Raw genomic sequence first — 23698 nt, forward strand, 5'->3', positions numbered from 1 at the left:
ATTCTGACTTTACACGCAACTCCCCCTCAAAATTGAACTTTATAACTCGCAATTGTTTATATAAATTCTGAGACAAAAAGCCAGATGTGCAAGGTACAAACTTACATTTGTGAGAAAAAAAAGAACTGTGAGTTATCATCACGCAATTCTGAGAAAAATATATCACAATTGCGTGATTATAACTTGGATTTATGAGTCAGAATTGTGAAATATAAACTCGCAATTCTGACTTTTTCCCTTAGAATTGCGTGATATAAACGTAGAAAGTCACAATTCTGAGAAATAAACTCAATTCTTTTTTGCGAGTTTATATTTTGAAATGTTGACAGTTTTTCTGAGAATTCCGAGTTTACATCTTACACTTCTGACTTTACATGAAAACTCCCCCTCAAAACTTAACTTTATAACTTGCAATTGTTATTTTATATTTTACAATTCTGATGAAAAAAAAAAAAAAAAGACAGAATTGCGAGGTAAACTGTGAGAAACAAGTCAGAGTTGCTAATTTCTATGATGCAATTCTGTGAAAAAAGTTTGAATTGTGAAAAGTCACAATAACCTTTTTTATTTTGTATCCAGCGGTGGAAACAGGCTTCCATAGTATTATGCATTTTAACTGTGTGATTAATTTTTGCTTTGGACAGTTCTGTAATTGCTGGATTTTGAGGAACATGTATACAGGAGGGTATATATATATATGTATAATTTAAATGTGCAATGTGCTTTTTACAAACACATATTACTCATGCAGATTTTTGTACATGACTAATTTTATTTGCTTATTTCTTATTCACTGTGCATTTTGTCAGTTTACCATTTGTTTTTAAAAGCACATTCCAAAAGTGGGAATGGTTGTCGTTTTTTTTCCTCTTCCCAATCAGTTTACACATTCATCCTATCTCTCTTGCAGCTGGTGAAGGAGGGCCTTCTCCCTCAGCTGCTCTGTTAACTGTAATTCCCCAATTTTTCGGCAACTCTCCCCAATCAGGCTACACTTCAGCGATAATGGTTCCCCATTTTTTCAGCAACTCTTCCCAATCAGGCCGCACATAGAGGTATAGATCAGGTTTAAGTCTAACTCTTCACATATGTCAACCACCAGTGAGGTAATGGATTCCTCTGCAGCAGAGAGGAATTCAAGGCTGCTGATGGTAGAGAGAACGTCAGGGTCACTGGTTCCTGAGTAGCCATCCATGTTGTTAGCCCTGGTTAGCACTGGCCTGACAGCAGAAAAGCAGCTCTTAACATCACGGTGACCACTGATAGGTTCTTCCAGTAATTGGTCTTCACTCATGTTGTCATCAACTTTTTGATCTAAAGGTGGTAATTACAAGAACTGCAAAATAGTTTTATTCAAACATTAATTCTATAATATTGAATAAACATTAAATGGATACTCATTACTGCAACTGAACTTGTGTTCAATGATGATCTGATTTTTTATTGGGCATTGACTTCAGCTGTTCATTTGGTCACTAACAAAGCATGTGCACTGGATTTTTAAATAGGGCAACTATTAAAAATGTACCTCGAGATTTAAGTTCCACTGGGTTGCATGTATGAATATTAATATGCCTCCCGAGCATCATAAATTGATGAAACTAAGCATGTTTGCTCAGATCGACTTGTACTTTACATCACGTAATGGTAATGTAAAGACCAAATGTCTAACATCAAACCAGTCTTACTGTGTTTAGCAATTCTGAATGAATCTGAATGCATCCAGTTCTTTTTTAAAATAATAAAAAAAATTGAATTTTATTTGAAAAGCCAGCCTATGAAGATCACATGGCAATTACAAAATCCTGTGCATAAAGTTCATGAAAAGCATTTACAAAAATACACAATCCAATCTCACTTAACTTAAATACACAAAAATAAATAGCGAATTTTCTCTAGCCATTCTTAAATAGGGCACATATCAGCTAGCAGAAACAAAGAAAAACATAAAAAGCACAAAACTGAAGAACTTTTCACAACATTTACATTTAGTCTAAAATACATTCTTCACTGGTTTGTTTGCAGTTCAGCAAGTTCTCAACGCATTCTTTGCTGGTGACAATTCTGCCAGATAGGGTATAATAATAGTTAGTTAGATAATAATAATAATAATAATAATAATAATAATAATAATAATAATAATAATAATAATAATAATAATAAAGAAAAATAAACATAACCCTGATGCCTGACAGTGGGAGAAACCATGTGATGTTTCAGAAGAGTGCAAGTGCTGAATCTGGCCTTGAGGCCTAACAGTACATGTACCAGCATGCAATCCTTTATCAGATGTCCTCAGGTCATCTCAGGCCCAACAGTGTAACTCATGGCACATTATTTCTCAAGAGCTCAATTCCTTTTTTCCCCAGTGCATGAGTGACAGACTGTCAGGAGTTCATAAAGTCTTAACTGCTTTCAAGAGATTCCTCAACAAGCTTTCCGTGAACCCGGAAACGGTAGACACAGGTGTATTCAGGATGACCCCAGTTAGACAGAACTCTCATCTCAATGATCTGAAAACCTCTTGGGACCTCCTCCTTGAGAAAGACAGACACACAGAATCAGATCAGGCAATCAAAAAAAAAAAAAAAAAAATTACTGATAAGCCTCCTTTATGACAGCTTTTCAAATTTTCTATTAAATTTTTGCCTTTGCCATCAACATCAATCAGTTACATCTTGATTCTCATGCAACTAGTGCAAATAAATGAAATTTAAAAAAAAAAAAAAAAAAAAAAAAAAAAAAAAAAACAAGAACACAGGAAAACTGTGCTTTTGTGATACTTACAGAAACCGAGAAGGTCTGAAGAGCATCTCCATCTTCATCATAAACAAACTGTCCAAGCAACTGCCCCTCTTCCTGCTGCTCATCATCAAGACCCTTTAACAGAACCAATAAATAAGGAAAACACAAAAAAAACAAAACAAAACAAAACCAAAACCAAAACCAAAACATTTTAAACTCCAAAATAAGAGAGGTCATCCTTCAACTTAACATATTCGATATTAGACACCTGGTTAAAAAAAAAAAAAAAAAAAAAAAAAAAAAAAAAATCTTGAAAACACATCAGGACCCCTTTACAATTGTGGCATCCTGGTTTGAAAAATTTCGGGCAAACAATCTTGAATATTATCATTAATATATAATATAATACAAATAATCCTTAGTCAAGAGATGTGGAAACCCTGATATGATTTTACTTCCATGTGTACTCACATATACATTGAACTCTCGTGGGGCGCTGCTGATATTGCCGGTGGGCGACAGGGATTTGGGCACATGGTCTACAGAAAAGGCTGTAGGCACAATCTTCATGGACAACCCGACCACCAGATAACCTTGTGAACCTTTGAATGCCCAGCAGTTCCCAGGATGCACATCGGGCTGCAGGGACAAATGATTGAAGAGATTACCATTAAAGTAATGCTAAAATAAATGCATATAAATATAATTCAAAATTCTAAAAGGTATCAAACCTGTATGACTACACGTGGTGACTGGGAGAAGTACCACAGCGGGAGGCCAAACAGACTGAGCAGTGCTGTTTTGGTGTCAAAGGACTCTGAACAACGTGTGCTTATGATGCTGCCTCCTACAGACACAAAGAAACATTTAAATTCACTACACAGGCATCAGCATAAATCTGCAAGACTGCTATTCACATTTATATAGGATTAGGTGTAAACAAGGAATATAAAAAAAATAAATAAAAATCTATTTTCCAACACAAACCCTACTCCTAAACAAAACCCCTTACTGTGCAAAAACACTGGAATTAATTAAAAGCATTATTCCATATCCATATTCACATTCGTACTGGTACATGGAACGCATACAGGCCCTAATTCTGTGTTGTACATTCCTACAGCTAAACAAACAACTTAATAAAAACAGCTTAAGATACAGCCACAGAGTTAAAACCATTACTATACCTCCTGATTCCAGTGCATAGTCCACCAGACCAGTGCGGTCTTCAGAATAGAGCTTCATCGCATTGTTAACAATCAACTGTACATGCTGTGGAGACAGACATCAGCACAAATTACATATATATGCATTACATAAATCAATGCACAGAGTTAATAATTTATTAGAATATTTAAAAGACAAGTTCTCAAAAGCTTACTTCCTCAGAGAGGCCTGCCTCCCCTGTGGCTTGTCGTACAGTTTGAGTGATCGTCTCTTTGGAAGGTGACTGGCCCTCCTCTACTTGAAGGGACAGGTTACCCAGAATGCTGCTCTCTAGAGCGCTGAGTGAAGCCTGCAGTTCAGTGGTGCTCACAAAGTGATCAGAAAGCCACTGCAGGAGAGATTCAGGAAGCTCCAGCTCTGCTGCTCGGTCACTGCCGTAAAACAGAGTCCTGATTTCCTTCTCTACCTGCTCAGATACCTGCAAAGAGCAGAACCAGGAATTATGATATTTTTGGTATATTCAAGTGCTGTTTAGTTGTCATCTCATCTTAACCACATTTACATGTAAGATTTTTTTAAAACCTTTAGCTCCAGTCCTCGATTCTGATTGGTCAGCAGCCATGTTTTATTCAATGTGCAAACATTTCAGTTTGGCATGCTACCACATTTTAATCATATTACTACTATTCTTCAGAATTTAAAAAAAATAAATAAATAAATATAAAATTTTTGATATATATATATATATATATATATATATATATATATATATATATATATATATAGATATAGAGATATATAGATGTATATAAAAAAAGTATATTCTTTGACATTTTAAATAACACTTGAGCAGGGTCTTATCTAACGTAACGATCGGTTATTTTCATAAAAATAATACAATTTATACACTTTTTAATCTCAAATGCTAGTCTTGTCTTATTCTGCCTGGACTGTTTTTTTCCAGTTCATGACAGTTAGGGTATGTCAAACTCGCATCTTATTTTCTTCCTAATCGTCCTATATCGCCGTTTTACCTTTTATGTTAAGGGTGTTTGATCTTCTTTGCATTTTCATTTTGCAAAGACTGTGTCAGTACTTCTGTAGTGATGTAGGATGATTTTGAAATGATTTTTCAAGTTGATGGAGAAAATACGACTGGGGTTTTTCGACATACTCTAACTGTCAGATTACACGGAGTTCAGGGAGAGTAAGACATGACACGCGTTTGAGATTAAAATGTATTTAAATTGCATTTTTTAAAATGAAAATAACCGATCGTTTCATTAGCTAAGACCCTTTTTCCTCGGCTGGGATCATTTACAAGCACATTTGGGACCGTTTGAAGCCGCATTTAAACTTAAAAGCAGTCCAAATTTATGAAATCTGCATAAAATATTACTCATAATTAAAGGGTTAGTTCACCCAAAAATGAAAAATCTGTGATTAATTACTACTCCTCATGTCATTCCAAACCTGTAAGACCTTCATTCATCTTCAGAACACAAATTAAGATATTTTTTATAAAATCCGAGAGCTCTCTGCATAGACAGCAACGCAACTGACACATTCAAGGCCCAGAAAGGTAGTAAGGATATTATTAAAATAGCCAGTAAAATCCATTGTTCAACTTCATTCCTATGAAGCCATAGGAACATAGGAATATCTTTTTTTTTTGCGCAAATAAAACAAAAACAATTTCTTCTCTTCCGTGTCTTCGACACGTATTCACGGCAGTACCACAATGCATGCATTGTTTGTTTTCTCTGCACAAAAAAAAAAAAAAGAAAAAAAAAAAAAGCATTCTTTGAACAACTGAACCACTGATATCACATGTACTAATTTAACAATGTCCTTACGACCTTTGCGGGGCTTTCGGTAGTTGCTTTGCTGTCTATGGAAGGTGAGAAAGCTCTCTGATTTCATCAAAAATATCTTATTTTGTGTTCTGAAGATGAAAGGTCTTATGGGTTTAGAGCGACATGAGGGTGAGTAATGACAGAATTGTCATTTTTGGACGAACCATCCCTTTAAATTATGTATTCTAATAGTCTTAACACATTTTCAAAGTTTGTTTCCCATATTAAAAGTAGTTTTTTTTAGAAATTAATTTCTTCCAGGTTAAAAAAGGGCTAGATGATAAGCGTGTTAAAATGTCACGCATGAAAACTAGACACTGCAAACACTACAGATGATGAAGTAAGATGGTAACAGAGCACTTACTGAGACTGAAAGGGCATCCAGCTGCTCACACTTGTCTCTGCATCCCATCAACCCCTGCACATCATCTCTGATTTGCTCCAAAGTTTCCTCTAGCCGCCTCACCTCTGCCAGTAAAACCTCACTGGAGCTGCTCTCAGTGTCCTCACTGAAGAGAAACAGACAGACATTACTACATCGGTTTACATTAAGTACCTAGAATATTACTTTAATGAATGAGAGACATCAACATTGACCGTTTGGCCAGACTGAAGATAATAATGACCTGTGAGGATCAGGGGTAGGTGCCTCAGCCTCAGTAGTCTTTCTAAAAGCAGGTTCTTGTTTTCTCTGCAACTCCTAAAAATAACAGTCAGTCAACCAGCTGAATTTGCACAGATGACTCACTTGATTACTGAATCATAAGTCATTATATCACATTCAAATAGCATGTGAACTTTGGTCACATCAGTGGTTTAGAGCCTTCCACTACAAAAACGAAATCCTGCATGCTAATAAGAGCATTGGATTTGTTACTTGTACAATACATGTGTCGTACCTCAGTTTTGCGTGCCAACGTTTGAAGGAGAGCCTCAGCTTCAGCGAGTCGAGTGTTCTCTGACTGACTCTCTTCTGCATGCTTTTCCTGACGCTGCAGATAGAGATAGAGATTCGAAGATTAGTTATCAAGATATTACATAATATGTCACCCTGGACCACAAAACCAGTCATAAGTGTACATTTTTCAAAATTGAGGTTTATACATCATCTGAAAGCCAAATAAATAAGCTTTCCATTGATGTATGTTTGTTTGAAAGGGACAATATTTGGCTGAGATACAACTATTTGAAAATCTGGAATCTGAGGGTGCAAAAAATAAAAAAATAAAAATATATATAAAAAAATAAAATAAAATATTGTGAAAAATCACCTTTAAACTTGTCCAAATAAAGTTCATAGTAATGCATGTTACTAATCAAAAATTACGTTTTGATATATTTACGGTAGAAAATTTACAAAATATCTAAATGGAACATGATCTTTACTTAATATCCTGATGATTTTTGTCATAAGAAAAATCAATAAATTTGACCCATCTGATGTATTTTTGGCTATTACTACAAATATACCCGTGCAACATAAGACTGGTTTTGTGGTCCAGGGTAACATATATAACTGATAATAAACATCTGTTAAACTGGGAACAATATAAAACAACCTCAGCTCTCAAAAGTCACGAGTCTGTTTTTTTTAAATGATAATCTCAATTTCTGTCAGTGACTTATGTTTGCATGTCCATTTCAACACATACCGCATATCTGCCTTACCACTTTTAATGCATATTAGTTGTCAACATCATGGTCAATTTAAAAATGTTGTAAATGATGAGCATTTACTAACTACTGAGCATTAACAACTGAGTCTATAAGCATGGCATTAAAAAGGTGGTTATTTAAACTCTGCAGTAATAAAGACAAATCAAGAGAGTCTATTAAAATAGACTAGACATTATCACCTGCTGTGTGTACTTGGCCTCTTTCTGCACCTCGCCTTTCAGCAGGCTGAATCGCTCCTCCAGCAGGTCTCCAATCCATTTGCCCAGACTCTCTCTGTCTGTGTTTCTCTCTGTTAAAAGCTCTGAGCGCAGCGTGTTGTACAGACTGAGCACTTCAGTGTGCTGCTCCTCCTGCCTGAGCAAACTCCCAGCCACTCGATCCCACAGCTGAGACAAGCTGTCCTCTAAACGCATCAGCCTTTCCACCTCTACTGATGACAATGACAGAACTGAGGGCTTCTGGGAGGAGGGAGATAGAGTACCAGACAGGCAACTTTATTTTCCTTGCCATTGATAGAAACAAAGTTAATTCAGCAGGATACAATACACTTTTAAAATCTGGAAAGGTAAATACTACCTGAGTGTTTGTGTCAGTGGGAGTTTGTCCGTCCTCTGAGTCACCCATGGATGTAGTCAGAGGGGAGACGGAGGAGGCGTCCCTCTGCTCCATCACATTAGCAGAAGGCAACATGGCTAACAGTCCGGACGGCCCCCAGTAGCACAGAGCTATCAGGAAGCGCACAGAAGAAACGCATGTGGAAAAATGAGGATGCAGGATCTTATTTCAGTTTAAAACAATAGTCATTCATGAACTGTAAGCTCACCAAGGAACAGAAGCAAAGGTACAAGAAACAGGACTTTCGAAAGCATAGGGAGACAGCTGGAAGAGAGCATGAGGACAGGTTAAATTTTGTTTTTCACATTATCATTAAAACACAATAGCAATGACAAAATTAACCACAAGTTTATGGACTGTCGATTTAATGATTACTCCATTTAACTACACACAATTTTAAAGTAGCTTTACAGAAAGTTATACTGTATATCAATAATGCCTTAGTGCCTAACCAAAGATTTAGGCCGGTCGATATAAAGCAATGATACTGATTTTAGACCTATCTATATTGTATTTATAGTGATGTGTGACCATTAAGTGCATTTAAGTGATTGAAATACAGGTCAGTAAGTGAGTTGCAAAAAACATTAAAATGAGATTGGGCACACCCTGGAAAAGCGTAGTTCAGAATTACATAACGATCATTTTCTGTAAGTGATATTACAATCTTGTCTAAAATGAAAACTAGCCAGTTATCAGAACCTGTTGTTATCAGAGTCTGATGCGAGTTTAATATTTTCTACATTAAATTAGGAGTCATTTTTATCAATAATTCTGAGAAACATAGTGTATGGCTTCTATCTTAGTAAAGAATTTGGTTGAAAATTTAACAAAGTTAACAATGAATCGGCTATTAAATAACACCTATACAATACAAGTCATAAGTTTTTGGACAGTAAGATTTTTAATGTTCTTTAAACAAGTCTCTTCTGCTCACCATGCCTGCATTTATTTGATCCAAAGTACTGCAAAAACAATACAATTTCAAAATGTTTTCTATTTGAATACATTTTAAAATGCAATTTATTCTTGTGATTTCAAAGCTAAATTTTAAGCATCATTACTCCAGTCACATGATTCTTCAGAAATCATTCTAATATTCTGATTTGCTGTTCAAAAAGCATTTATTATTATTATTATTATTATTATTATTATTATTATTATTATTATTATTATTATTATAATAAACAGCCCAGTAGAATTTTTCAGGTTTCTTTGATGAATGGAGAGTTCAGATAATTTCAAAAACTTTTGACTGTTAGTGTATAATCACACTGGATGTGCACTGGACACTGATATGTACAAATAGAACCGATTAGAAAAGAGAGAAAAACTCACTTTGCAAAGAAATCGACAAGCCACAAGAAGCTTCCTGAGGTTGTCCTCCCTGAAAACATACAGAGTAAAGCGTGAGTAAAGACAGTGTCAATCAGCACATACTCTTTAGGGCACAGAGCAGGGATAGGATGTATAGCAAAAGGTCACACACAGAGAGATTCGCCAAAAAAAAAAAAAAAAAAAAAAAAAAAAAAAAAAAAAGACAAATTGCACATTTTCCATTGTGTATTATTCATCCCGGAAAAAAAGGGGGAAAAAAAATAATAATATTAATAATAATAATTTTTAAATAATTTTTTTTTAAATTATTTAAAATGAAAATGGATTGAGTGAAAAGGTGATAAAGGAATTTAATGGACTGCACATTTGTCATTTGGTATGCCCAACTTTGTTTTTTTTTTTAAAAGGGCTCAAGTTACCAAAATTTGATGGCATCTTTTGAGAAGAGTTCATTGTACTATGCAAATACTTCAACTGCTAAAATGCCTTGTTCTGAAACAGAGGCTGAAATGATAGAGTTCAAAACTCTTTTGGAGATTAAACTAGAAATGCAGTATTTCTCATTTCACATGCCAAGAGGACGTTTACATAAATGTCTTAGAAAGTAAACAGGCCATTTTTGCTGTCATGCCATTTAAGGCTCAGACAATATAATAATAGAAAAATAATAATAAAATTGCTTTATTGGAAGAAAATCCAACTGACAAGGAGAAAAAAAAAAAAAGAAAAGAAAAGAAAAAAGAAAAAACAAAAAACAAAACACAACACCACACACACACACATTAGGGCAATGTCACTAATTTGCTTACATTTGATTACTGACCTCAATAGTGCGGCATATTGAATATCTCTTTATTTTACCTCACTTTTTTTTGTTGTTGTTTTTTTAATTTATTTAAAGTTTTCATTATTATAACTTAACCTCCAGATTTAATTGTGCCTGGAACATAACGCGTTAAAAACTGGGGGAAAAAGTTATAATAACTTCAAGTGAAGAGGAAAGCAATTCCCAAAATGAAATTAGAGCATCAGAGCCACAGAAAGATGAAGAAAGAGAAAAGAAAGCAAAAGCAGGCCATGCAAGGTTGTCTTAAAAGCTCTTCACCAAGGCAAACCCACACCTCCCGGGGAACAAATTACCCTGACCACAACCTGAAAACCATCAATGCAGGGAAGAAGCTCTCAGCAGCATTAACTGGCTTGTCAACTATTTCTAAACCAGAAGCTCTTGGAATGACCAAGATTGAAGTTAAGGAGGATAATTTTATAACCTGTAGAAACTATGAGCGACCATAAGGTCCCTACAGACTTCTCTTCCTGGGAAGACCGAGTGTCTGTAGCAAAATTATGCTTCCTTTTGCAGTCATCACCTGTTAGAATTAGCGCATGGTTGAAAATGGTGTGTTAAACCGCGTGTTAAAGTTAAACTCATACAGCATTTCTTGTGCCACCAACATAAACATTATGTATGTAGAAGTGTGCAAACATTCAGCATGTACTGTACATCTACTATAAAAATGATTCTGCTATTATTCATAAGGGTATGAAGCTGGCTCCGTTACAAAACCTAGTGACTCTACCTAGGCAGCTTCCAAACTTGTCTATCAGTTTTTCAATAGTCAACACAATTTTAAATTTGAATTTTAAAAGTCACCTCAGAATGCATAACACTAATGAATCCTCAATGGAAAATGCAATACTACCCTATAGTTTAACCAAAGGAAAGGCAGCACGATTACTAGCACTTTTAAAATAATAACTGACCAAAAATATTTTTCTGTCATCATTTACTCACCCACATGTTGTTCTAACCCTGTGTGCCTTTTCCATATAGTTCTTACCTCTAAATATAACAACCTAATGATTTGAAGTGGAAAAATATCTGAAAGCATGTATACTTACACAGTACGGCGCTAATCTTTGGCCGTTCCTTTTGCAGCACTACCTCTTTAACGCTCATACTGCTGTAGTATTTCTCATTGCCTATGATGAAAAACGGAAACAAACAAACAAACAAACATCAGATAAAATCAAGAATTCTTTGCAATTCTGTACCAGTGTTCTCCATCCTTCCAATCCCAGCTCTGCAGAGAGACTCCAACAAAAGAAATTTGCATGTAACCAAGGTAGTGCTCATGGTGGACAGGCACATTTGTTTATGCGCAGTGTAATCATGCTTCGAAGAAACATCTGGAAGGGGAAAGAATTTTTAAGTTATAGTGTCTGTGGGAAAGAATGGAGGTCAAACACCATGGAAAAGACTAAAGCAGTTGGTTAAAAAAAGACAGACAGACTTTCACTAAGGGACAAAATTAACAAAGACAGAAGAGACAGGTGCTCAAATGCAAATCCTAAAGAAAAAGACTGGTGATTGTCAAACAGTGTCCTCAACCAGAAACAGATCTGCAGCTCAAGCAAGTGTGTTTTTTTTAAAACCCAGATTTACTTAGTAACTAAATGAACATAAAATTAAGCTTTTTTTTTTTTATTTATTTTTTTTTATTTACCATAAAAAACCAATATGCAAAGCAAGTAGTTTTAAGCATGCAATGGCTGTCAATTTATTAGGGCTAAAAGTGTTTGAATTATGCACAGAGTTCATTTTCAGGCCCACCTTGTGCCCTATACATAGAACATACTGTACATTTCGTTTAATATGCACAGAGGAAGAATGAAGGCTACTTTTACTACGATTATCAGGGTGAACACTGGTGTTAATATGATGCAATAAAATACTAACAAATTGGGTTCAGTGGAGTTTTTAAAGTTTTAATGCTGCAAGTGACATAGAAGATGCGCTTCACCTTTAAGGTGACTTAACATTCTACTCAATATAAAACCACTGTGATAAAACCACTTACTAACCTGGTTTACGAACAGTTATATCCATTATTGCAACTTCAATTTCGAGACGACGGAATGCTGGTATACCAGTTATCTTTTGTATGACGCCTGCAAGGATACCAGAAAGGGGCTGTTTACATCAGGGCTCCTCAATTCCTTGTTTTGAGGGCCAGATTATTCAACTGAAAATTTGAAGGAGGCCAAATATCTTTCACAGTTTTCTCAAACGAGCCCCGATCCAGCAATAGAGGGTTTGCACTAACGTCACAATTTGGTCAGTTATCCGGACGCACGGCCATATTGGTGATACTTGCATGTAAACAACAGCATGGATTGCACAGTTAATGTACTACTGAATATGTTGTTCTGCTAATTTATGCTGTGTAAACCACGGGGAAAAAAATGTGTGGAAGCTGCTAAATCATATAGAGAAGGACCTAGTAAGCGGGAAAGGGCAAAATATTTTGACGAACTAAAGTTAATAAGTGGTAAAGATACATGCAAGCAGTAGTAATTAAAATATTAGCCTAATATTTAATCTGACCGGAAATAAGAACAAACACTAATGTCGTAAAGATTCTTGCCCTGGAAATCCTCGTTCAGTTTGGCAAACTACAAACGTCTTGTTCCTCAGACAGTTTTTTTTCCCCACTCTTCTCCTTGATTTGTTATAACTTTTGGCAGTCTATAGTACTCCAAATGTTTTTCCTGGTCCTACCAATTAGTAAAGCCCCCCCCCAAAAAAAAAAAAAAAAAAAAAAAGACAATATAACATTTTCAGCTGTAACAATCAGCAAAATATGCAAGTTTCATTCAGTTCAGTGGCACTGTTTACATTCCGTGCCGCCAATACGGCCGATTGATGACGTATCGTGAAAACACCAGTCACAATTTCTGTAAACTGTTTGGTGCAAACAAACATCTTGTTCATCAAACCATCTATCATTTCTTTGAAACCAAGAACTAAATTTCCCAAATCAATGATTTTCACTTGAAATGACTTGGAGCATGACATCATGAGCGTGACGAGTTCTAATGCTCAAGACTTTAAGACAACGCTATTGCCTGTTTCTGGCTGTTTGTACAGTGTGCACAATAGTTTGGTTAATAAGTAGACATAATATCCAGGCATTAGTAAAGCTGAAAGAAACCAATACCTCCGTTAGCACAGCCATTGGTGGCTCTCCTCTGTTGCACAGACTGCAGTGTCTTCCCCAACACACTGGCTGTGAATTGAGCGATTCCCTTACACACTCGCACACACCAGTGCAACACTGATATCAGCAGGCCTGGAAAAACATGGACTGATAATAAACACATACGGTCTGATAATCAAAAGACATCTGACAGTGATGCAGTGGTCAGGACAAACTGTGAACAGAAACAGAATGACAGTGGTTGTGGAGAACATCTTTACCCAGCAGGCTGATTTGAATCCACGCAGTGTGTACCTCTGTACAAGTCCTAAAATTCAAACCCATCCAAACTATCCCAGCTGTATATTATACAAGAGTTTCCCATCCTTGATACCTACCAAGGTGTAAAATGCTTCTTAAAAAGTGAAGAAACTATGGAAAATGTTTCCATACAATCTAATCTGAACATGGGCTGGTTTCGTGCTCTGACATTGAAAACATGCTGAAAAGAAAGACCCGCAAACAGCCATAAACCATCCAGTGAGGAACCCCACAGCTTGAAAAGGTGAGGTGAATGACAGACTAACAAAGGCTGATACCTTTGAGCAGAGCTGTCTGCATCAGCAGTGTGCTTATGTACACTACAAATGCAGCAATTCTCCTTCTGTTATTAAGGCACGCCTCTGACAACATCCTCAGCACACCTGCAGACACAATGAAGTCAAGCCTGCTCTTTTCCTTCAATAATACTCATCTAAATGCATCCAAAGAACGGAAGGACTCTGAGATTTCTAGAGACCAGGAGAAACCTGACCACATCATACAGGAAAAGGTGACACTGCAAACTGCAGCGAGGCAACATACTACTTCATAGAGTATTAAACCATCTCACCTGGCTTGTTTTGCCGATTCTTGTCCCTGCAGTATAATGTGGTGTTTGGAAAGGAGGCTGTGTTGGTTGTCTCTATAAAAGATTCCTGATGCCCAGTAGCATTATGAAGGGAACTGTTGTTCTTGGAGGGAGAGCTGATGGAGCAGTCTTTGCAGATGAAGCCGTTTTGTGCTGTAGAGGTCTGTGTTTTGGCCTCCACTGTGCTGTGGTGTGCAATGATAGTCTGTTCTGAAATAAAAATCCAATAAAAGTTTAAACATAAATACATACATAAACACAGCCCCAAGATTAAAAAAAAAAACAACAAAAAAAAAAAAAAAACACTAGAGCAAACACATACCCTTAATATCACAGTCTTCATCCAAACCTAATTTGAAGGAAGAAAAGAAAAAGGAAAAACACAATCAATGCTTCAGCTCTCCATCAAACTGCAGTTCATTTTAAATCATATTGTGGCGATCCTGATCCAGATCTGCTGGTACTGACCCCAGAAGCTGTCGACTAGGGTGCGTTCCTGAATGGAGGACTCATCTAGAAAAGAGGACAGCAGAGAGGCATCGCTGGGTGCACAGCTGTTTAGGGTGCTGTTATGGGCCTGCAGAACTGATGTTGAAGCAGACCTTGGAGTATGAACAATCTGTGTTGTCCCTGAAATAGAGTGATGAGCTCTTCTGCTCTTCAGTGTCCTATAAGACAAAGAGACAGAATAAGACAAGAGAGGGGACAGAAAGCAGAACCTTTATATTCCTGATGCCTCCTTCCATTTATCTAATATTGTTACATGTACTGACACCACATTGGTAATTTTTTTTCATAAGTGACAAAACTAGAATACACTACACAACTTTTCTCCAGATTTTCACACAATTTCTACCCAATCTGCAGTCTAGATGAGTTAGAGGGGTCTTATTCTTTTTCCACTTTTCCAACTTTAGTTAGTGCCATGTAATGTTGTCATTTAAGCATAAACACTTCAAGAACTACAACAAACAGCTTATTATACCACGTTTCTGCCGGATATTGTGTTACAAGTCGGATAAGTCAATGTCACTCATTTAAATAATTTCTGCCCTCATAAAATCTGTGCTTGTAAAGGTTCTGCAGGATCCTCTTGTTCTTAAACATTCTCAGGGTCTGAATCGGGCTCAAAATCGTAAATGGCAAAATTGACATCACCACTAATAATTACAGCTGAGCAGATAAAACTTGTGGATTATGGTAAGGGGCATGACGTTTCTGGAACATGCCCCAAATGGCTCGCCAATCAAAACATATTGGGCTACTGAACCAGCTAACCCAGGGGTGCCCAACCCTGTTCCTGGAGTTCTACCTTCCTGCAGAGTTTAGTGCCAACCCTAATCAAACACACCTGTCTTTAATTATCAAGTGTTCTTTCAGATCCTAATTAGTTGGTTCAGGTGTGTTTGATCAGGGTTGGAGCTGAACTCTGCAGGAAGGTAGTTCTCCAGGAACAGGGTTGAGCACCCCGAGTTAACCAATCAGAGCAGATTTTATATTTTGGAAGGTGAGGCTTCATCAGCAGGAACTTTATAAGTCATTTGAAACAGACTGGAAAAAGTAAATGTAAAATATTTTTAGAATAATTATGTATTTTTGAATTAATCAAGCATTAAAACCTATACCAGTACACCCCAAAAACCAAATTAAGACTTTCTAAAGAGCCATAAGACCTCTTTACTGATCCCAGCAAGATCCCGGGCAAACATGCTGGACCTCTAGTGGACAGATAAGTAGTTGCATCTGTGTGTGGCTAATTCAGCATCTGCATTAGATTTCAGTAACTTGGCCGCTGGGCCATATAGAATTTTATATATATATATATATATATATATATATATATAGACAAACTGTATTTACTGTATTTACTTGTCACGGCTGAAGGAAGTGCTGTGGTGAAGAGATGAGTCAAGCAGACTGTCGTCTCCATAGTGACTCGTGCTGGTGTGCAGACGGAGACTACGTCTGGACATCCTGGGCGACTCGAAGACGGGCCCAATCCTCAGCTCCCTCTCAAAGTCTTCTGCTGAAGAGGAGTAGCTGGAACTGAGGGAGACAGACAAAAAGCACTAATTAAGACTGATTAAGACCAGCTACCATAGAAGAGATATTCGTTCAGCCCTGACAAAACGTTGCAAAACTTTTTTTTTTTTTTTTTTTTTTTTTTAAAAAGGAAACGGTGGTGCGCTGAACACCCTGTTCTGATGATGCAGAAGTTGCAACTATGGCAGCTGAGAAGGCTATTCTTGTGCTCTTTTTGAAGATTTGTCAGAGCCTACACTACGTGTTTAATACTGCAAAATATGCTCTGTGTTACAGTCACTACCTTTGCTGTCCAGAATAAAAGAGTACATCCCAATCGAGTGAAGGGATTTGTGGAAACTGTGGTTCCTAATTATTGTGACCCAACATTTGCCTTGCATATCAGGATAAAAAGACAAACATTTCAGGTGAAGGATAATCCTCTTCTTACTTCCGAGACTTTATGATCTATATGACCTCAATATTATTATTGTGAGTATTAGGCTTATCATTATTGCTGATCACTGTTGTTGTGCTATGATATTGTAATATTTACCATTACATAATCAGAGGAGTATAGAAATGTTTATGAAAGTGTCACTCCACAAAACAATAGCAAAATAGACAGACAAAAAAAAAAAAAAAAAAAAAAAAAAACAAACAAAAAAAAAAAAAACCCTGCACTAGGCTTTTGAAATGTTTAGACATTTTATAACAGACACAAAGAGCCTTTCATCAGCCAATACCTTTAATCTTTAAATGGACAGGGGAAAAAAAAAAAAAAAAAAAAAAAAAAAAAAGTCCTGGAGATCACTAATCAGGCGCTTATAGAACAAAAAAAAACAAGTTGTGTTTCCATGTTTTATGGGGACATTCCATAGGCGTAATGGTTTTTATACTGTACAAAACGTATTTTCTATTGCCCTACACCTAAACCTAGCCCTCACAGGAGACTGTGCATACTTTTACCTTCTCAAAAACAAAACTTATTCTGCATGATTTGTATACCTGTTTCCTCATGGGGACCTAAAAAAACAAACAAACAAACAAACCAAAAAAAAAAATTACTTTACTGGTATTACTATCCTTGTGGGGACATTTGGTCCCCATAACGTGATAAATACCAGGTATACACACACACACACACACACACACACACACACACACACACACACACACACACACACACACACACACACACACACACACACACACACACACACACACACACACCTCACTAGGCAAAGAGTTTGTTTAGAGTTCGTTTCACATTAAAACTCCACAACAGAGAATACAAACTCCAAACCTTAAACACACAACCCACAAAAAAGAAATCAAAGCCATTCAGTAAAAATTAAACAACGGGTCTGGTCATTTTCCACTAGCTTTGGCCAGCCACCATTTTTAAACTCAAGCCAATGGTTCAAAGACAGCAACAACTGCCATCTCTCTAGGAACAATCCCAGCATTCACGTCTGTGAACTTTGGAGCTGTTCTGCTTGCTTGAGGTCTGACAGTGTGACAAAGGACATTCAGGCAGCACCTGCTGAGCAGAACACATGCTAAACAGTAACCTGACAATGTATAATTAACGTCAGCTTACCGCTGTTAAATTTCCAGCCTTAAATCGATACCAAGAACAGCACTAGCATTCAAGCTAATGCTTTATAGCAATACATTTAAACAGGAAAAAAAAGGTGTAATACACACAGCACCGTCCAGCCCCAGCTCTCCAGATACCATGTGTCGTCACCGGTCATCCCATGGAACAATCACATTACCGCACACTCACGCTCCTATAGGCACAAGGAGCTCTGGATGGATCAAGCGAATTAAGGAGGCTTGCTCTACTTCCTGTGTTCAGCACCTGCATACGTGACATGTGAGCCACTAAACATTCCCTGTCCCTCCCTCGTGATCCAAAAGATCTCTATCGCTATCTATCCATTTTAAAGGTGCTTCACTGTACTTTGAACATGGGATGAATTGCATCTGTAAAAGAGCAAAAAAGTAAAGAAATTCAGCGTGATGCTGGTTTGCACCTTGTAGTAATCTCTGGTGATCCAATCACATGTAATCACCTGAGTCACATCACTGTTTACACTTTGCATTAACATGCAAGAATGAACAATGATGCTCTGCTGATTAAGGGTCAGTTTTTATGCCTTATGCTATAAATATCTGAATGTTTAGACTATTTTTCTGAATTTACCTTTTAAATTATAGCTGTAATTTCTAGATATTATATATAAAGTATTAAGAGTGCAAAAGATTCACACTCACCCATATGCCTATTCACAAAAACAAAGATAGAGAAAGTGAAATTAACAAATCTATGACTAAGTATTAATGCAAAAATTGTGCTTCAAAATGAATTACATAGAAGTTTTTGGACGGTACAATTTTTAATCCTTACCATGCCTGCATTTGTTTACAACAAAATTAATCAAAAACATTTTTACCATTTAAAATAACTGTTGAATATATTTAAACATGTAATTTATACCTGTAATTTTCTTCAATGTCACATGATCCTTCAAAAATCATTCTAATATGCTGATCTGCTGTTCAAGAAACACTTTATCATCATCATCAATATTCTATCAATATTCAAACAAAAAAAAAAAAAAAAAAAAAAAAAAAACAATCATAGGAATAAATTATAATATAATATAATATAATATATTATATTTCGAATTTTTTTTTTTGCACTGTGTTAAAAATAATTACAATTTTCTCAAAATGAAAAGAAATTTAAATTAAATACATTTTAAAAAGGGTACAAGCTGTTCATCTGCATATACTACCGACATTGTAACAACACCAGTTTGGTTGAAAAAAAAACTTTTCCTTTGTGTGATGCATCAGCTTTGGCAGGACACTGTCATATGACAGTGCTGATTGGCACTTCTTGGAATAACATTTTACAAGCCTATGCCATTGTCTAATTTAAACAATACCTGCAAACACCGTAAAAAAACATGCTCAATTAACGTTACTCATGTCCCTTCTGCTGTTAGCATGAACAAACAATACAGTAGTCAGACAGAATGGCTTAGCTATCTTATGTGTGGAGAGAAGGATGGGTGTACAATCACACACGCAAATTCTCATGTGAAATTGCAACAAGCATACGGGTTTTCTCATAATGCAGTGTGGATACACTTCGGATATACTAATACAAGAAATGATAAACAATATGCACCTAATGCAACTCGAGCATCAGTGTGCTGAATTATCGCCTAAGCAGGTTTCATGATAATGATACGGAACGTAGCGTCTTCGCTTTATAGAGAAACATGAGACTCACTCAAACGGGTCTGGTGCCCTCCAACCTCAATATCTCAGATTTCAACACCCGAAACAGCACGGTATCACCATTAAACCATTATAATCCATATGTGGCCGCCTCCAGCAGCTCAAATATCGCATCATCAAGAAAAAACAGCTGAATGGACCAATGAGAAAAGCTTCGGCCTACCGCCGCGAAATATAAACACTGACATCTCCATCTGACAGACAACACGTCACTCAACATTAACTGCTCTAAGACACAGTATTTCACAAACTGATATTCTAAAACCTCGTTACTGCAAAAACAACTAAATGAGACACAATTAAACCCCATAATAAACACACCAAGAAAAAAAAGACCAACTTTCTTTGAAGGTTCAGGTAAATATTGATTCAGCAGCACCTGTCGCAATTGACTAGCAAGTTAGCAGTACAAACAGAACTTAAAGTAACTTACCTGAGCTTAAACGTCGCTATATCACTTTTAGATGAGATACAAAGAACTGAACTGCAGTTTAGTAATAAACGTTTGCACGTTAGTTAGTGTTTGCTTCCCACTATAATATGATACGGCAGCGCTAACGGTGTCGAACAGTTTCTCTAATCACGCCTCAGGTGGCTATTTAAATATCACGTCACGCACTTCAGCTTGAGAAACGACGTCATATCCGCCAAATGCGTCTACCTTATCACAAATGAAATTTTAGAGCCTTAAAAATAAATAACAAACACGCATTAGCTTGTTTCGCTTTTGGATAGCGTCAGCATTACACATTAGTTATAATTAGTTTATTGTAATATGTGTAATATAAATAGTTTACACAGAGCCTTTGATAGACTTTTATATATTATGACATATTTTTTTATTTACAATTTCGAAAATATATATATTTTTACAGTGTGTTAAAAACAATTTAAATTTTCTTAAAATGAAATGAAATTTAAAAAGAGAGCAATGATGCTATTAATATTAATTATATCTTTATACTTAAAGATACCAATTTAACACCGGTCTTTAACTTATTTACCTATACTTTATCATTCATTATTTTCTATTTTTATTTATTTACCTTATATCATTGACGACAAAAAAACACCCCCAAGGTCTAGATTTTTTTTTTTAGCATTTCACATTTTTAAATAAAAATGTATATTTCTGTTAACTTATTAATGTAATTTAACTAATAAACTATTAGACCATATACATTGTTCTTACAATGTATATTCTAATTGTTATATTTGTATGACATTGATAATCATTCCTGATACAAAAGAATGTACACAGTGACACCTAATGGTTATAAAACAAATTGACAAAAGAAGGACATATTTTTATTTTTTTGGTATGAAAATAGATTAAAACAATCAATGAACAAATAAATATGTACTTTGTGATTGCTAAATCTTTTGTGCTTTTGATTAAATGACTACATGCTGACTCCGTTGTTGTTTTTATAGTATTTATTAGCCATTAAAGGTCACTTTCTCTGCAGAGTGCAGAGAAAAACAAACTTTCAAAACTGCTTTACTCAGAATTGGTACTTACTTTTAGTCTGATCACATTTACATGTGATCAAGACTACAGTTTTAACTCAATATTCTCAAATTGTTTTATAAAATATCACATTTCCAATCATGGAGAGGAAAAACAGCACTCTTTGCTTGTGTGATATTGCTCAAGTATATCATGTTATCAATATAAAAAAAAGCAAAAACACATCAAGGATGTTATTTCTGACTTTGATACAATGTTATATGTGCAATTTATGTGCTATGGCTTTACAAAACATCTTTAAAAAACAATCATAAAATTTATTTGTTGTTATATTTAGAAGTTTATACCATTGATAATCAATGTTTGTGGGCAGTTCATCCCAGATAAATGTGAACATGTAAACACTGAACATTTTATGATGCTAAAAATGACAAAATAACAGTCAAACTGATGTTCCTACAAACACAGACACAATTTACACAAACATTAACATCTTTATTTAACAATATATATATTTTTTAACCAGTCAGCTTTAAAATGATCTGAGGTTATAATACAATAAAATATTTTTCACAATAGAAAACACTTTTTGGTATGTGTACGAATGTTTCTAAATATAAGTGAAACCTGAACCAAAAAGTGAAAACTCCTAATTAAATTTAATATCGGTGCAAAGGGTGATTAAAGGTAAATACCTAAACAACCAAATGAAAAACCACAACAAAATGAACACTGTATTAACGGTGTGTACGTCTTTAAGAAAATGAACCATATCTGTTAATCATTTCACTGAGTGAAACCTTGATCATCCCAACTACATGGATAAAATGACAAAAAGTTGAACTCCTCCTGAACTTAACTAAAGGGTTTGACGATTTTCATGGAAATGTAGTTCTGAAAAACAAACAAACAAGCATTATATAAGCATTGCACAAACTACATCTCAAGTGTTAAGTCTAAACAGGATTGATGAAGTGTGTTCTTACCGGTAATGAATACAACAAGATCCCAATGAACAACAGCACTAAGATTAGCACAACCAGGCCGATGAACAGCCACTTAAATCTTCGCCACACAATGAACTTGCACGTCTTGCATGGATTTGAAAACCAAAAGAACGAAGTTTCAGGTCGCCTAAGAAGTTAAAATGAGAAACAAATCTTGTGATGATCTGTTAACACACACACACAACAGTAAAAATACATAAAGTGAGAACTCAATTACTTAGGAGGATCCAATTTCGGATTCATATTTGGCTCATCTCTGCCTTTTCCAGCAGGTCTCTCATCTGCTTCCTTCTCATTCACAATCTCCAAAGTCAACTCAACCTTTCCCTGAAACCAAGATATAAAAAAATGTCCTAATTAAATCAAACTTTCAGAACAAAATGTCATTTTTGCAAGTGAAATGTATTTAATGTAGAGAAAGTTTGATTATATCCATCTGATTGTATCATGAAAAATTAAGTCATACTTCACCACGTAAAATACATTTAAAAAGACTATGCATTAGTTGTACATACACCGAGTTCTCTCTTCCCATCTTTATCCATGTAGCATGGCCACCATCCTCTAACTGACTTCTGGTCAAAAAGAGATTTAAATTGGTCTGTGTTTGGAGGTGTGATTCCGTCCGGTATCATGCGAAGGCTACATTTCTCAGGTGTTTTGGATGGGTTGATGAGGTGGTGCAAATCGAGCTCAATAGCACCTGTAACATACGAGAGATTAATACACGCACTCAAAAATATGACAACGACAGCATTTCCAAGATCTGCATACACACCTAGGTAATCATCCAGAGAGAATTTGTCATTGTCCCATATTTGAACAATCAGCTTGGGTGGGATTCTAAACTCTGATTTGTCAAGGCTCCAAAAATGTTCCTTTTTAACAAAAAAGAAATAATAATTTAATACCTCCAAGTGCTCTTTATAATATGTTAAACACAAACAAATTGCATTACCTTCTTAGATACAAGACACAGCTGTTCCGCCGGCAAGTATTCAAATCCAAAGACAAATCTCCAGTTGAAATTGCCATCGCCATCCAAAGATCGGTAATGGACATCTGTTTTTTGCTTATCTTCTTCCATACCTGGCATCCAACTAAGCAAAGATATAAACATAAATACATGAATTACAACAAACATGACTTGTAAAACATTAAGGCAAGAAGCTGGAGTTGAACAGTATAAAAATGTACACTACAAGTCAAAAGTTTTTGAACAGTAAGATATTTAAAGTTTTTAAAGAAGTCTCTTCTGCTCAAAGCCTGCATTTATTTGATCCAAATTACAGCAAATACAATTTTGAAATATTTTTACTATTTGCAATAACTGTTTTCTATTTTAATATATTTTAATATTTAATTTATTCCTGTATTTTAAATATTTATTTTTGGGCTTTTTTATGCCTTTATTTGGGTGAAGAGAGAGGGGAGTGGGATCGGCAAAGGACCACGAGCCGGGATTCAAACTCAGGTCACTGTGAGCGCAATTGCACTGTTTGTCGGCGCACAAACCGCGAGGCTATTGCGCCGACTACTCCTGTATTTTAAAGCTGATTTTTAGCATCATTACTCCAGTCACATGATCATAG

The 23698-nt window shown here is 35.8% G+C and overlaps 2 protein-coding genes across 6 annotated transcripts in view; both read right to left on the minus strand.

The window, feature by feature from the left end:
• Window positions 1-1736: 1736 nt before the first annotated feature.
• Window positions 1737-20221, minus strand: sun1a (Sad1 and UNC84 domain containing 1a). Of its 4 annotated transcripts, none has more exons than XM_051124953.1 (21): window positions 19621-19734; window positions 16158-16334; window positions 14757-14956; window positions 14611-14637; window positions 14271-14498; window positions 13978-14082; window positions 13400-13531; window positions 11301-11381; window positions 9399-9447; window positions 8269-8324; window positions 8022-8170; window positions 7625-7903; window positions 6668-6760; window positions 6395-6468; window positions 6133-6277; window positions 4127-4390; window positions 3933-4017; window positions 3477-3592; window positions 3217-3384; window positions 2788-2880; window positions 1737-2537 (listed from the first exon to the last, which is right to left on the minus strand). In XM_051124953.1, the coding sequence occupies exons 2-21, from the start codon at window positions 16259-16261 to the stop codon at window positions 2406-2408; spliced, it is 2580 nt and encodes an 859-aa protein (XP_050980910.1). In that variant the 5' UTR covers window positions 16262-16334; window positions 19621-19734; the 3' UTR covers window positions 1737-2405. The 4 variants fall into 4 exon arrangements, with proteins under 4 accessions (XP_050980910.1, XP_050980907.1, XP_050980911.1 ...); XM_051124950.1 differs by lacking the exon at window positions 19621-19734 and adding an exon at window positions 18021-18180; XM_051124952.1 differs by lacking the exon at window positions 19621-19734 and adding an exon at window positions 20062-20221 and having other exon boundaries at window positions 1738-2537.
• A 784-nt stretch (window positions 20222-21005) lies between these two features.
• The window catches only part of myof (myoferlin), a 46120-nt gene continuing 43427 nt past the window's right edge, over window positions 21006-23698 (minus strand). For both annotated transcript variants that reach the window (XM_051124537.1, XM_051124540.1), the window contains 6 exons: window positions 23065-23206; window positions 22885-22984; window positions 22622-22809; window positions 22324-22433; window positions 22086-22233; window positions 21006-21993 (listed from right to left, as the gene is read on the minus strand). In XM_051124537.1, coding sequence (XP_050980494.1) covers window positions 21955-21993; window positions 22086-22233; window positions 22324-22433; window positions 22622-22809; window positions 22885-22984; window positions 23065-23206 — 727 coding nt within the window. In that variant the 3' untranslated portion in view covers window positions 21006-21954. The remainder of the gene's footprint in view (window positions 21994-22085; window positions 22234-22323; window positions 22434-22621; window positions 22810-22884; window positions 22985-23064; window positions 23207-23698) is intronic.

This window comes from Labeo rohita, chromosome 12 (assembly GCF_022985175.1).
Source record: "Labeo rohita strain BAU-BD-2019 chromosome 12, IGBB_LRoh.1.0, whole genome shotgun sequence".
Taxonomy (NCBI): domain Eukaryota; kingdom Metazoa; phylum Chordata; class Actinopteri; order Cypriniformes; family Cyprinidae; genus Labeo; species Labeo rohita.

Excerpts from the sequence above, each read along its gene's own strand:
- sun1a (XM_051124950.1), bottom strand. The coding sequence starts at position 18,070 with ATGACCGGTGACGACACATGGTATCTGGAGAGCTGGGGCTGGACGGTG. Across the intron at positions 8,325-9,398 it reads CTTGTCGATTTCTTTGCAAA|CTGTCTCCCTATGCTTTCGA; the intron begins GTGAGTTTTTCT and ends GCTCTCTTCCAG. Across the intron at positions 6,469-6,667 it reads CGTTGGCACGCAAAACTGAG|GAGTTGCAGAGAAAACAAGA; the intron begins GTACGACACATG and ends TGTTATTTTTAG.